Genomic DNA, 12552 nt, shown 5'->3' with positions numbered 1-12552 from the left:
CTTCTACCACATTATTCTACCATGACATTCTGCTTTGCCTCAAGCCTCAAGGAATGAAGCCTGCTATCTATGAACTAAGACCTCTGAACCTATGAACCCCCAAATAAACTTTTCCTCCTTAAAATTGTTTTCAGGTTTTTTGGTTAAAGCAACAACAACAAAAATGACTAAAACAACTTCATTCAAGAAAGTTTGGGCCCTTGAATTTGACTTACACACTGAGAGATATCAGGAATAGGAAACACAGGGCACTCTATAAGGTGACCACAGGGCTCACCTGACACCAATATCAGCATCCATGTGCCTCCTTCTCTGTTGCTACTAGCCTCTTGTCCTTGCTGCTTGGGAACCGTCAACCTCAAGGCCAAGAAGGCTCTGGCTTTCATCAGATTCACTGATCCATGGGCCGTTTTCTTCTGTGATTTTGAATTCTATGCTTATTTTAGGGTATTCTTGGGAAAGGCTAGGGTTGAACTATGTATATTGTAGTGGGCAGAAAACCAGAAAAAGTTTCTTCAGTACCTCATTCTCACTGCTCTTCTGGAACTTGGATCCAGTGCTGTGGTCAAAAGGTGGAGGTGCATGCCAGCCTGTGTGTGAGTGCAAGTGAGTGTGTGTGTGTGTGTATACCATGCATGGACACATGTGTGCAGGGATGGGTGTGTTGGAAACAAAAGAACGTGCCTCTGCTAACGACTGTAGGCAGAGGGCCAGATCTACACCCAAGGGAATTCCATGGAAAGTTCCTGCCATTATGGAGGTTCCCTTCACAAGGTCAAGCACAGTGATTCCTAAGGGATCTCTACCAAAGCCCATGGAAGTTCAGTGTTTCTTGTTCCCTTGTTGTTTTGAACATGACAGCCACAGCCTCTTCCCAGGACTGTGGTTCCTCTGATGCTACACTTGCCCAGCTAGCATTGTGCTCTAGATGGTCTCAATTCTCCTTGACATTAACTTCAGGAACCAAATCAATAGGGGCTGTTCTTGCTGGATACATCTAATTCTAATTCAATGGACCTTGCACCTGAACCTTTGCCTCTGTCTTCTCAGTGCTGAGCTCTACACCAAGGCTGATCATTGCCTGGAGAACGTGGCCTGCATTTATAGCCTAATAACCATTTCCTTTAGGGAATTTAGATACTATACCATTCAGTTAAGGCAGGGATGTGACGATTCTGAGGCAAACATGGGAAGAGATGTCTATGGCATTTGTAAATATGTAGAAATTGAGTTCATTGACTTTAACCATTACTAGGACCCCATTCTTCTGCTCTGTAAGAGAGAGGCAGAGGTAGAATTCAAAAATTAAAAGTAATAGGAAGAGATTTTAAAGGGTGAAACTATTAATGTAAAACTCTTTCAAGCCTTATTAAAATAAAAAGGTGGTGGTGGGGGGTTGTTGACTCTCAGGCTCTCTTGATCCATCTTCCTATCAATAGTGCCCAATTTCTGTTCCCAGTCCTTATGAAGACTTCACTACCCACTGTCCTGAGTAGCCCCATGTTCCTCTTCCACTTTCCTTTGGGATCAGAGTTGGATCTGGAATATTTGGGCTAATATATCTACAGTCCACGGTGAACTCTAATATGGATACAGTTTAATAAATATTTGTATTTTGATGAAATTCACACATACAGACAACATACACACAAATAATTCATGAACAATCAAATCCTTGGAAAAACTTTTGCCATTTGCTCATCAAGGTAAAGTATCATTAGGAACACAGAATAGCCCTCTGTAAAATTTTTCTCTGGAAGCTTTCCAAGTGGTTGTAATAAGTGCAAACTGAACCTTAAAAAAACTCTTAATGTATATTGGTCTGGGAACTGAAAGAAATACTACACAAAGAATTATACAGCACACCAAGGGCCATCAAATGCATAGTAAGAACGATAATAGTAATGTACAATGCCAGAAGAATATTAAAATCTATTCTACAATGCACAGAGAAGAAGTACCTGGTTAAAGCTGTTACGAATAAGACAGTTGGACTCCATTTTCAGTGCAATATGTCACATTTGTCAATGGTTGGGTATAAAAAATATATATTTTTTTTATTTTTAAAATTTGTGCTAAAATGAAACAAAAGGCTTTTTCAATAAACTGAAAAACTTTAGTCAGCAGTGAGTGGGATCTACTCGGATCTGACGAGGACCTGCAGTCATACTTCCTCTGCATGTTCATTCACTTAGGTTTGACCTTGACACACAAAGGAATCCACGCATGTCTATTTTAGGAGAATCAAGTCCCTTAGGTACATTGCTTGTAAATATCATTATCCACTTGAAAGCATCCCAATGATGTGATTTCTTATTTTTCCACTGTCTTTCCCCCCCTTCATAACTAGGAAAATATCAGGAAGATACCAAGCTCATTCTCCTCGTCTTACTTTCAGTGTCCATTTTGAGTCTTCTTTTTTAACCTCTCAGTGTTGAAATATATTAGATCATTACCATGAAAATCTTAAAATATGGTCCCTAATGTTGTTTTTTTCCCTTCTCCTTCTTTTTTCTTTTTCTTTCTCCTTCCTTTCTTCCTCCCTCTCCCCTTCCTTCCTTTTCTTCCCCTGCCTCCCTTCCTCCCTCCCTCCTCCCTCCCTCACTCCTTCCTTCCTTCCTTCCTTCTTTCCTAGAATTTGCTGAAGTATTTCCTAGGTACTAGCTTCCTTCTTATTATTTTAATCAAAGCTTATCTTTGTAGCCAATAGCATAAAGTGAAAATGTCTCTACAAAATTCTATTTTACAATATAGACAGAGAAGTTGGGCCTGGGGGATTTGAGTTTCACTTAAATACTATACACACCTGACATCACACAAGGGATGGGGGTGGGGAGCAAAAATAAACAAAATCTTTACTTTTATCTGTCTTTACAAAAGAAAGGTTCTTTTCTAGTGGAAAAGACTCTTCAGCATCTGCTCCCAGAGGCCTGCAGAGAGAACACTTCACCCATAGCTTTAAAAGGGTCTCTTGCTCAGATCACATCCACCGGTTCCAGGAGGTCATGTGGGTTGGATTTTTCTGTTCTTAGTTGAGCAATGAATAAGCACTGGATGAGTTTTCCAGGGAGGAGCTGGTTGTTTCTGGGGTGGAGACATTGTACGTTCCTGGAAAACAGAGTTGTTGCTCAGCCTCACAGATAAGCCTTCATCAACTCTGGGGTGTGACCATCTCCTAATGGATCGAGGGGAGCTCTAATCCAGGAGCTGGGTAAGCTCAGCCATGCCCGGAAACCAACCCATGCCTGCCCTCCTCCCCAGCCCAAGAGTGCCAATCAACACACGCAGAAGAGCTGCCGTTCTCAAGCATGCATGGCAGCCGACAAGCACTAACTACTTCACAACACACCAGCAGCCAGATTTCTACAAAGGAGAGGACAGGGGGATCTCAACGTGGGCAGGCCTCTCCACATGCCACCACATGCACGGACCTGGGGACATTTGCATGAGGGAGCCTCCCTGGTCCCCTTGATTATGGTGACTTGGGGAAGTTCTTGGAAGGAACCAGGAGGCTGAGCTAAAGGTGAAGGTTTGTAAAGGGAGGGAAAAGGAAAGAAGGGGGATATTATAAGGGAAGAAAAAGCAAGACCCAGAAGAAATAGAAACCAGGGCCAACAAAAGTGTCGAGAACCAGCGTCAGGGAGGGCAGCACTGGAGCAGCGGCACAGCCTCGAGTGGGCAGATGGAGGGCACCGTGCTGAGGAAGAGTGGGGAGTGTGTGTTGGGCAAAGGAAGGGTCAGAGTGTGCACCCTACCATCAGTTTCGTGAACTGCCACTGCTAACAAGGTTTCCGTCTTTGCCTGTGGGGACCTTTGGGGCTGCTGACAACATAAACCAAAGTTACAGTGATTATGCACCCTCCAAATGGGACAACGTGGAGCTGATGACCCTTGAGAGACTATCCAGTGGCAATGACCAGAATATCAAGGCCTCATTCTCCAAGAACAGAGCCCACACCCAGTGTTTATCTGACTGATTCAGAAACAAGAAATGCATTTCGCTGGCCTTACATAGTGCATCACATTCTGACCGGATGGAATAATTTAATAGAGTTTTCATTATTTTCACTTTAATGCCAATGGTTAACACACTCCCTGAAAGCTCCATCATTTCCCAACAGGTCAAATTAGTGCCTTTCAAAATGAAAAGGTCTGTCAGTTTCATGAGTAATTCATCAAATGGAAGCTGAAAACACTAAGTCCTCTGGAGATTCGGCAATGATAGGCATAGTCAAAATATACTTTTACACAAAAAGCTTGGTTTGGGAATCTTGAGACACTTGTGAACTCTGCATTGGTGAGATCTATTCAGTTCAAAAAAAGCTGGCAGGAATTTTGGTGCTTATTTTCCTGTTGGGGACATTGGCATGGTATTTAATTTACCAGAATAGCTGAGACCATTGCTCCAAGTCTTTAATACTATTTATTTCATACCTCCAAGATGGAAATTTTAACTGTGTTTCTAATAGAATAGCTAACTTAGATAGTCCCCCACAGATATGCACAGCTTCATAAGTGTTGATGAATAAGACAAGCATATTCTATAAGGGGAAAAACAAACCCTAGAATGGAATCCTATGGTCAGATTTTGCAAGTATAATCTTTGCTGCACCATAGCACAATACCAGGACTATCTACTTTTTTTATTCAATTACAGGTCCCACTTTGTGCCGATGATTTGTTGGACAGCCCTCTGAGCCTAGTCAAGATTTTATTAATATTATTCTTCATGAGTTATTATTCATTATTATTATTAAAGGGAATTGCTCCTTGTACCAACCACCTCATGACTGGTGAATATGTAAGCAAGTTGCTACATTTAACTTCTATCTTAGATGAGGTTATTTCAGGTAATGTCATGAAGTGTCGGGTGGAATAATAGGGGGTTCCCCATCAGAGCAAATTTGTTCTGGTCAACCAGGGAACACCCAGAAGTCACTACGTACCTGTTTTACCAAAAAGGTTGTTAAATCTTCTTGATATTGGAGAACTCATAGAAAACACAGGTGTAGATGAACCTATGGATGTTGACTACGAGAGAAGAAAAAGACAATCAGAAAGCAAAGTTATTAGACCAGGACTACTTGTCCTCTTGGGGGACTGCTTTGCTGCCCCCTAGCCATCACTTTCCTGCATTTTTAATTCCACCTCCTTGGACCACATGGAGACAATGGAATTTTATCATCAGTATTAAAAAATACAGATGATTTGAATCATATTCTTCCTCCATCCTTCCTTTCCTTCCTTCCTTCACTCCCTTCCTTCCTCCCTTCTCTCTCTCTCTCTCTCTCTCTCTCTCTCTCTCTCTCTTTCTTTTTTTGTTGGTGATCAAACCTAGGCCCTCCTGCCTACTAAATACACACTCTACCACCAAACTATACCCAACCTCAAAAATGTTTTGTTGTTTGGTAGGATTTTCTATCTTCTGATAAGTGCATGTAATCAAATGTATTCAAGGAAAACACTAATATTTCAAAATGAACTATAGAAAATTCTGTCCATTATTATTCCTCAAATTGTTTTCTCTAATGCTTTGAATTCCCCCCCCCCCAAAATTGCTTTGCATTGAAAGTTTGATTTTTATCTTAAGTTTATCTCATCTGTCATTTAAACGCTGACTTAAAGATGCAAAGAAGCATCTTTGTGGTAGTGGCATGGCTGTGTTCCATAGGCAGAATGTGGTTAAATGCAAAAGCAACTAGTTATGGAGGCAAAAGGGTTTGCATTTAGCTCCATTGACCAAAATCCCAAGGTAGACAGTCTGAACTCTCCACTTCATCCTTACCAGTTGGAACACGTGAGGATACAGAGTGGAAAGTCTCCAGAGAGAGGGCTTACCTTTGAGTGCTGAGAAGACCACCTTGACAATGAAAACTTGTTCAGCAAAGATTCCTGTACCTGCATTGTTGAAAAGAAGCCCAGTCAGGTCAACATACCACCAGCACTTTAGACTTCTCTGTGAAGTGAAAACTGTCATTGTTCCTACCTTCTGATCCCAGAGGCATCCAAACAGTAAAATGAATAATCCCTGGGGAAAGAATTAAGAGAAGTAAATTTTAATCATATTCTATTGTCCAGTGAAACAAGAAGTAGTATTAACCTAGTGCTAACTGCAATACTTCTTTCCCCATTTGTGTTTGTAAAATTAATCTAGGACATGACAATGTTAAAAAGGGATTTTACTGGTACACACTAAGGTACCCTTCATATTGTGATACTGGGAGAATATTTTCTATTTTCTGTAATTGTGAACTAAATGTCCTGCTAGTTATGCTATTAAATAAAGCCCTGGGTCTGTATTACTCACCTACCCTTCCAGGCTGTGATGATACTCTGGGGCATGGGGAAAGATCACTAGCTTCTTCTAAAAGAGGGATACTTTGAAGGTCACTGGATAAGAACCTTATGACTCAGAGCCACAGGCCCAGAAGCAGTAGTTAGGTTCCTATGGCTGTGTCACAAGCATCTGGGAGCAAACTCTCAACTTCACCTCTGCCCCTCACCAGCTCTTAGGCACCTGCATCCTTTGGGCAGGTCTTTCCTTATCTTTAACCCCTCAAACCCCCAATATTGGGAGAAACAGAATTAATCCCTCCCTTCCCCATGCACCAAAGGGGCTTGTTTATACTTCTGTCGGAGCTCTTCTAACACACTGTTACTATTAGGTGCTACAGGAGAGTGGAGATGTCTTTCCATTTTACTATAATCAAGCAGATTGTGTAGCACGCCTAGGGCACTCATTGCCTCATTCTTCAACAAAATATTTTCAGAGAAATTATGTGATACATAGCACTGATTTCATTCAAATGGCTTTTGAGAGCCTACTGAGGGCCAAGTTCTTTATTAGGTACGAGGAATTTGGTGATGAACAAGGAAGGTGTGCACAGAGCTCACTGATGTTTCCGGAGACTAACTGGAGACATGACTTGGCTTAATTATTTTCACTGAAGAGATAATAGACTGCACCAAAGTAATCTTGGACAAATAGCAACATCCAGTTTATGGAAGTGACTTCCCTCCTGCTTGCATTATCGGGGCATTTGAAAGAGACTGGCACATGCAACCAAGTTATGATGCAGGTGATAAGAGGTACAAGGTTCCATGGGAGCAAAGGAAGGTGTCCTTTTCTATCTCATTGAGTTCTTATATTACTGCTACTTAGGACTAAGGCTTTCTCTGCATTGAAATCCTTCCCCATTCCTACTCCTGTTTATGTTTCTATCATTAGTTTGTCCCACAGGAACAGAAATTTCCCGAGAGCCCTGCACAGCAGAACTTACCTGGAAGGCATTGAGGAGGGTGAATATGATATGGAAGACGGCATTGCTCCCCTGGAACACAGTGGCAAGACCAAAACCCCAAGTGAGCCCTAAGAGTGGCGTGAGGACACCAATGCTCTTGCTGATCTGAAACAGGCTGCTCCGCTCCTGTTTGCTTGGCTTGTCTCCAATGGAAGGCCTCAGGATCTTGGTGATGACCACAACGGTGATGGTCACGTTCACCACCACAATGATCAGGGCTGGGATTACAAAGGCCAGCAGGGCCTTGGTGTCGTCCCAGTTGAGCCAACAGGCATTCTTCCTGGTATAGACTTCCTGCGGCTGCGTAGCCCCCACGGTGATGACTGAGATGACCAGGGGGCAGCCGTAGCCTAGAGAAAAGGCAATAGCCTTCTGAACAGACTTGCTGGCATCGTGTAGAATGAAAACCAGGCGATAGAAGAGCATGAGGCCCAGCGTCAGCATCCAGAAGAAGACGCTGAGGTAGAAGAAGTGGATAAAGAAGGTGGCAGCCACACAGGCCGTCTCGCTGAGTGGGTAGTGATGGTCATGGATGGCAGCGGCCACAATGAACCAGGTGTCAGCAATGAGTAGGGAGGTGGCGATGTTCACTATGCAAGTGTGGCGCATGTAGGAAGTCCGGTTCTTGGTCACCGATTTCCACACCATAGCTTCCACAACCAGACAGGCCGCTAAGCTCAAGATGGAAAAGCCCAGCCCAATGTAAGAGATGATATCTAGTAGTATTTTCAGGAGAGAACCAGGATCTGGGGAGTCAGGGGACATGAGGATGGAGAACGATGTCAGGTGGTCACAGGTACAGGACACGCTGTCCCCTTTGACTTCTTTCACCCGGCACCCACTGCTATCCCACCCGCCAGTGGAGTTGGCGAGACTGAAGTTCCAGAAGACACACTGGGGATTCCCTCCTGAGCGATGGTTGTTTTTAAAAGTCATGGAAATCCTGAACGGCTTGGTCAGATTGTGGCTGAGGGTGGTTGTCATCACCAAGCTGTTTGCAAAATTCTTTTTCTGAATATCCTGAGCAAGGATAGCATGGAGGGTTGGGAAAGCCACCGTGACAATAGATGAGTCTGGCTGCAAGTGTCCCAGCTGGCACTCATCAATGGCCACGTTGCCCCAGAGGTCAGAGTCTGCAAAAATAAAATTCTGTTGGTAGATATTCGTCTGGCCAGATTTTATCACCATGCTCTTCATCTGCACATTGGGGTGGGAGAGGAACGATGGGGTGTTATCTCCAGACTGTAAGGCTTGGGAAAACCTTTCCACGGAGTACAGTAGCTGGGAGCTCTGGTTGGTCTTCTGCTGCTGTAAAACCTTCCAGGTGCTCAAGACGGACTTACTGAGGATGATGTTCACAGTAGACAGCACATCCTGTAAGGGACACATGTGGGGTCAAGCCAAGGAAATTCTTATAAACAGGAAAGTGACAAACATGACATCTCCCTGGAAATTGGGTGAGTGGGTACAAATAAGAGAGAAAGAGAAGAGAAAAATGAGACATTGCAGGCAGAGAGGATCAGCGACCTGCCTTCTGATGACAGAGGTGAGGTGGCTAGGAGACTGTGGGACTTTGCCAACCATTTAGATATAGTGACTGTGAAAGCCACCTTCCCACCACTTACGAAGGCCCATTCAGCAGACGGACAGAGGTATTTATTGTTTGGTTTGGTTTTATATTATCTGAAGCCTGTAAAGATATTTTGGTGGGTGGCATGTCCCCAGCAAAAGAAAGTGTCTGAAGACCCCCTCAAACCCTGAGCGTCGAATAGGCTCTGAGGGTGTCGTCAAAGGCATCTTTGTTTTCTGTAAACAATTTGGTTTTCCTCTCATAAACTTGGGCTTGTCATTTTTCGTCCATTCTCCCCTAAAAAAAAAAAAAAAAGTAATTTCTCTTCCTCTCTTGCCTCATCTGTCCTCTGGAAGTCTGAGCCCTATAGTGGGGTGAAGAGTGGCCTCCAAAATACTATAATACCTAAAAACTGTGAAGGGCTAAGGATTATTTGCTCTTATTTGGGCAAATTAGGGCGAATAGTCTTTGTAGATGTAATGAAGTGAGCATCCATCCCACATTTCCTGAGTGGGTCTGACTCCAATGCTAAGAGGCAGAAAGGAAGTAGATTGATGGAGAAGGGGAGAGGCACGTGAAGCAGACTGAGACACTTGTGAGCCAAAAAAAAAGCCTGGTGCCAACAGAAGCTGGAGGAGGCAAGGGAGGCTCTATTCCAGACCCATGGAGGGAGCCGGGCCTTGGGGACATTTTGATCTCAGACTTCTAGCTTCCAGAACTGTGACAGAATACATTTCTGTCATTGTAAGCTACCCAGTTGGTGGTAATTTGTTACAGTAGCCCCAGAAAATTTATATAATTTGGACCTTGTTACCTAGTTTCTTGGCAGTTGGCCTCTTGTTGGTTTGGCCATTAAGAGGCACTGGCAGGTGAAGGGCAGATGGGGGAAGAGAGAAGGAGAAATTGTTTATTCCCCCATTTACCCTCCAATATCCTTGCTACTCAGCACATCTTTGGTAATAGCTATGGCCTTCCAGGACTGTAGATCCTGCTAAGAGGTCTCTCCTCCAAGACTTCAGACCTCCCAGGGCTATGGATGCCCTACTTTCTCTTCTTTCCCTGGGAGTATAAATGTTTTATAAATGTTGCTGGTCTCTGAATGCCTCACCACCTATTGATTGATAAGTTGATTGAATTTACTTTGGCTTATTGCTGTATCTCTTCATTAAAGCCTCTTCATTTGAACTCTTGTGAGTGAACTCTCTTTTCTCCCCGTATTTGGATTGTTTCAAATTTCATGGTTAATGCTAGACCTCTGAATCCCTCCTTGTACATATTCTGAAAACCTTTAACTCCTAATTTTCCTGGAAAGCAGATAAGAATTCATACTATATGAGTAAAGAAACTAGAGCAGAGATTCCTAAGTAAATCTTCTTAAGGTCTCCAAATGAATACTAGAAACACTCTGTGATTCTTAAAAGCCATGGCTGGCAGAACATGTCATGCAACTCTAATATCCAAGTTATTGCTCTGGAAAAGACAGAGAAGAAGCTGCACTGGGGAGAAATTTCATTTTCTAAACAGAAGTCCTGAGGGGCGAGAAGGTTAAAACCCCAAAGATCTGCAAGATAGACAATCTTACCTTCATCATCTCTGGATTCACTTGGGTTGGAACTGTTGAAAGCAAATCAAGGATGTTAATAATGGCTCCCAGGCTCCCTGGTGATGAGCTGATTTCCTGTTCCTCCTTGCCTGTGCTAGTAGAAAGATCCTTTAGATAGGCAGGGAGCTTTTCATCCTGAGAGGGGCTCTTGATCAAAGCCTAGTAAAACAAAAGCCAACACCAATAATACACCTGTTAATGAGATCCCACTGATCATTCGTGGCAAAATCTCCCAAAGCTGTAGTTTTTTATTTTTATTTTTCTCCACACCCAGAAGTGTAAGTTTGTTGCATAAGACATACTTATTTTAGTATATCTTATTTATTTCATCTCTGACAATAATAATTTAATCTTATTTATCTTACTTATTTAACTTAAATACTTATTTTAGGGATAATTTTCTTCTTAAACTCTCTGTGTGTACTCTTTAGAATGAACTAAGACTTTATACCTCACACACAGAAAGGGAAAATTAAAACATAAGTCAAGCTGAAAACTAGTGAGGAACAAAAGAGAGACTTGATTGCTAGAAAACTAATAGGGAATAAAATTATCACTTGGATATCTTCATAGACGAGCATTTGCCAGCTTTTATTTTTCTCTGCATCACCTGCTCTGCTGACCATTAAGGTGACTGCCCATTCCTGTTTTCTTGGAGCAGTTCTGTTTCTATCTGTTCTCCCAGTGGAAGGAAGAATGGCCTCTTTTATTCTCAGATTATGTCACCTATCTGTAATGATCACAATTCAGATTTTTAACTCAAGCTCCTACTTATGTTTTCTAAGAAGACTTTGATGAGTGTGCCTTCCTATTAATACATCTTTTTTATTTCACTTGCCTTACACCTGTGACATCTCTTCTCCTATCATCTGGTGTTTCAATTCTAATACCTCTTCAATTAAATTATAAGATCCTTAACAATATGAGCCATGTGTTATATTTCTACTCTATTCTTCCATTATTCCATAATTCCTAACATAGCACAAGTTGTATATCTTGACATATAATTTATATGCTTAATGAATAAATTAGGTGGAGCATGATAGATCAGTAGGGCCCTTTTCCATTGAAAATATACAGAGAATTTGAACTAGGACACACATTGAGTTCAAATTATAAGTTCTATCTTTCTTGATTACAATAAATTGTATCCCTCAGGCTTTATCCATCAAGGCCCAACACAAATGCTACGTTTTTCAAGCAGAACTCCTTGATTTATTTTGCTGAAAATTACCATGTATATAATTACTCAAATGAATTATACTCTTTATCAAATGGGAGGCCAACTTCTAACTTGACCTATCTTGATAGCACCCATAATAACACTTTAAACATAGTAGGTATTTTAATCATTTGGGTATAAGAAGTAAGAAGGATGATAATTTGATAAAATACAAATCAGTATTCTCTCTCTTTCTCCACTCTTCTTTCTCCAGAGGATTTAAACTGGTTGTTCAAAAGATGTCACCATTCACTATAATCCACTAGTTATAGCTCAGGTATTTATTTGCCGTAGCTCATGGAGTTTTTAGGAGTCTCTAACTTACAACAGACTAGAGATGGGAGCAACATTTATTTATTTTGAGAAGAAGCAAAGAATTTCCTCCAGCTACATAGCAGTAGCTTTTGTTCTTGTTAAGAGAGGTGGATTGGTCCTTTCAACAGTACAAGAACCTCTAAGGATTGAGGAAATCTCAGACCAGCAAAAGCATAAATTCCATCTACATTTTATTAAATCTTATTTTTTACGTTACTCCTTTTTTTCTGAAAAGACTATAGCTATTAGATTTCCAAAATATTCAAATGAGATAAAATAGAGTATAATACCACCACCCCTTGCAGATATTGGGCACAAGGTCCTGAGAAGTCATCGTTAAGGTTATCCTGCTGGTTCTAGTGCAGCACACATACTTTTTTGCCTTTGTATTTGAATTTAAACACTTTAAAGCATCTCTATGGTTGCATCTTCTTTGAGAGTAGACAAATGTAAGTAGCTTTTGGAGCAACACAAAGCATCCCAAGGCCATTTTCCTGAAAGCTGAGAAATCTGATGAGCCAGACAGATGTCCCTAGCAAGA

The 12552-nt window shown here is 41.8% G+C and overlaps 1 protein-coding gene across 10 annotated transcripts in view; it reads right to left on the bottom strand.

The window, feature by feature from the left end:
• Nucleotides 1-1580: 1580 nt before the first annotated feature.
• Nucleotides 1581-12552, bottom strand: part of Adgrf5 (adhesion G protein-coupled receptor F5) — a 91616-nt gene continuing 80644 nt past the window's right edge. For 9 of the 10 annotated variants that reach the window (XM_078019920.1, XM_078019922.1, XM_078019921.1 and 6 more), the window contains 6 exons: nt 10454-10633; nt 7281-8675; nt 5987-6028; nt 5839-5898; nt 4947-5031; nt 1581-3108 (listed from right to left, as the gene is read on the bottom strand). In XM_078019920.1, the coding sequence (XP_077876046.1) occupies nt 3029-3108; nt 4947-5031; nt 5839-5898; nt 5987-6028; nt 7281-8675; nt 10454-10633 (1842 nt within the window). In that variant the 3' untranslated portion in view covers nt 1581-3028. Of the gene's footprint in view, nt 3109-3755; nt 3823-4946; nt 5032-5838; nt 5899-5986; nt 6029-7280; nt 8676-10453; nt 10634-12552 lie in introns of all 10 variants that reach the window. The other variant, XM_078019919.1, reaches the window with a different exon arrangement.

Source organism: Ictidomys tridecemlineatus, chromosome 8, assembly GCF_052094955.1.
Source record: "Ictidomys tridecemlineatus isolate mIctTri1 chromosome 8, mIctTri1.hap1, whole genome shotgun sequence".
In the NCBI taxonomy this organism is placed as follows: domain Eukaryota; kingdom Metazoa; phylum Chordata; class Mammalia; order Rodentia; family Sciuridae; genus Ictidomys; species Ictidomys tridecemlineatus.
The sequence above is the reverse complement of the archived record's forward strand: the minus strand, read 5'-3'. Positions and strand labels throughout refer to the sequence as shown.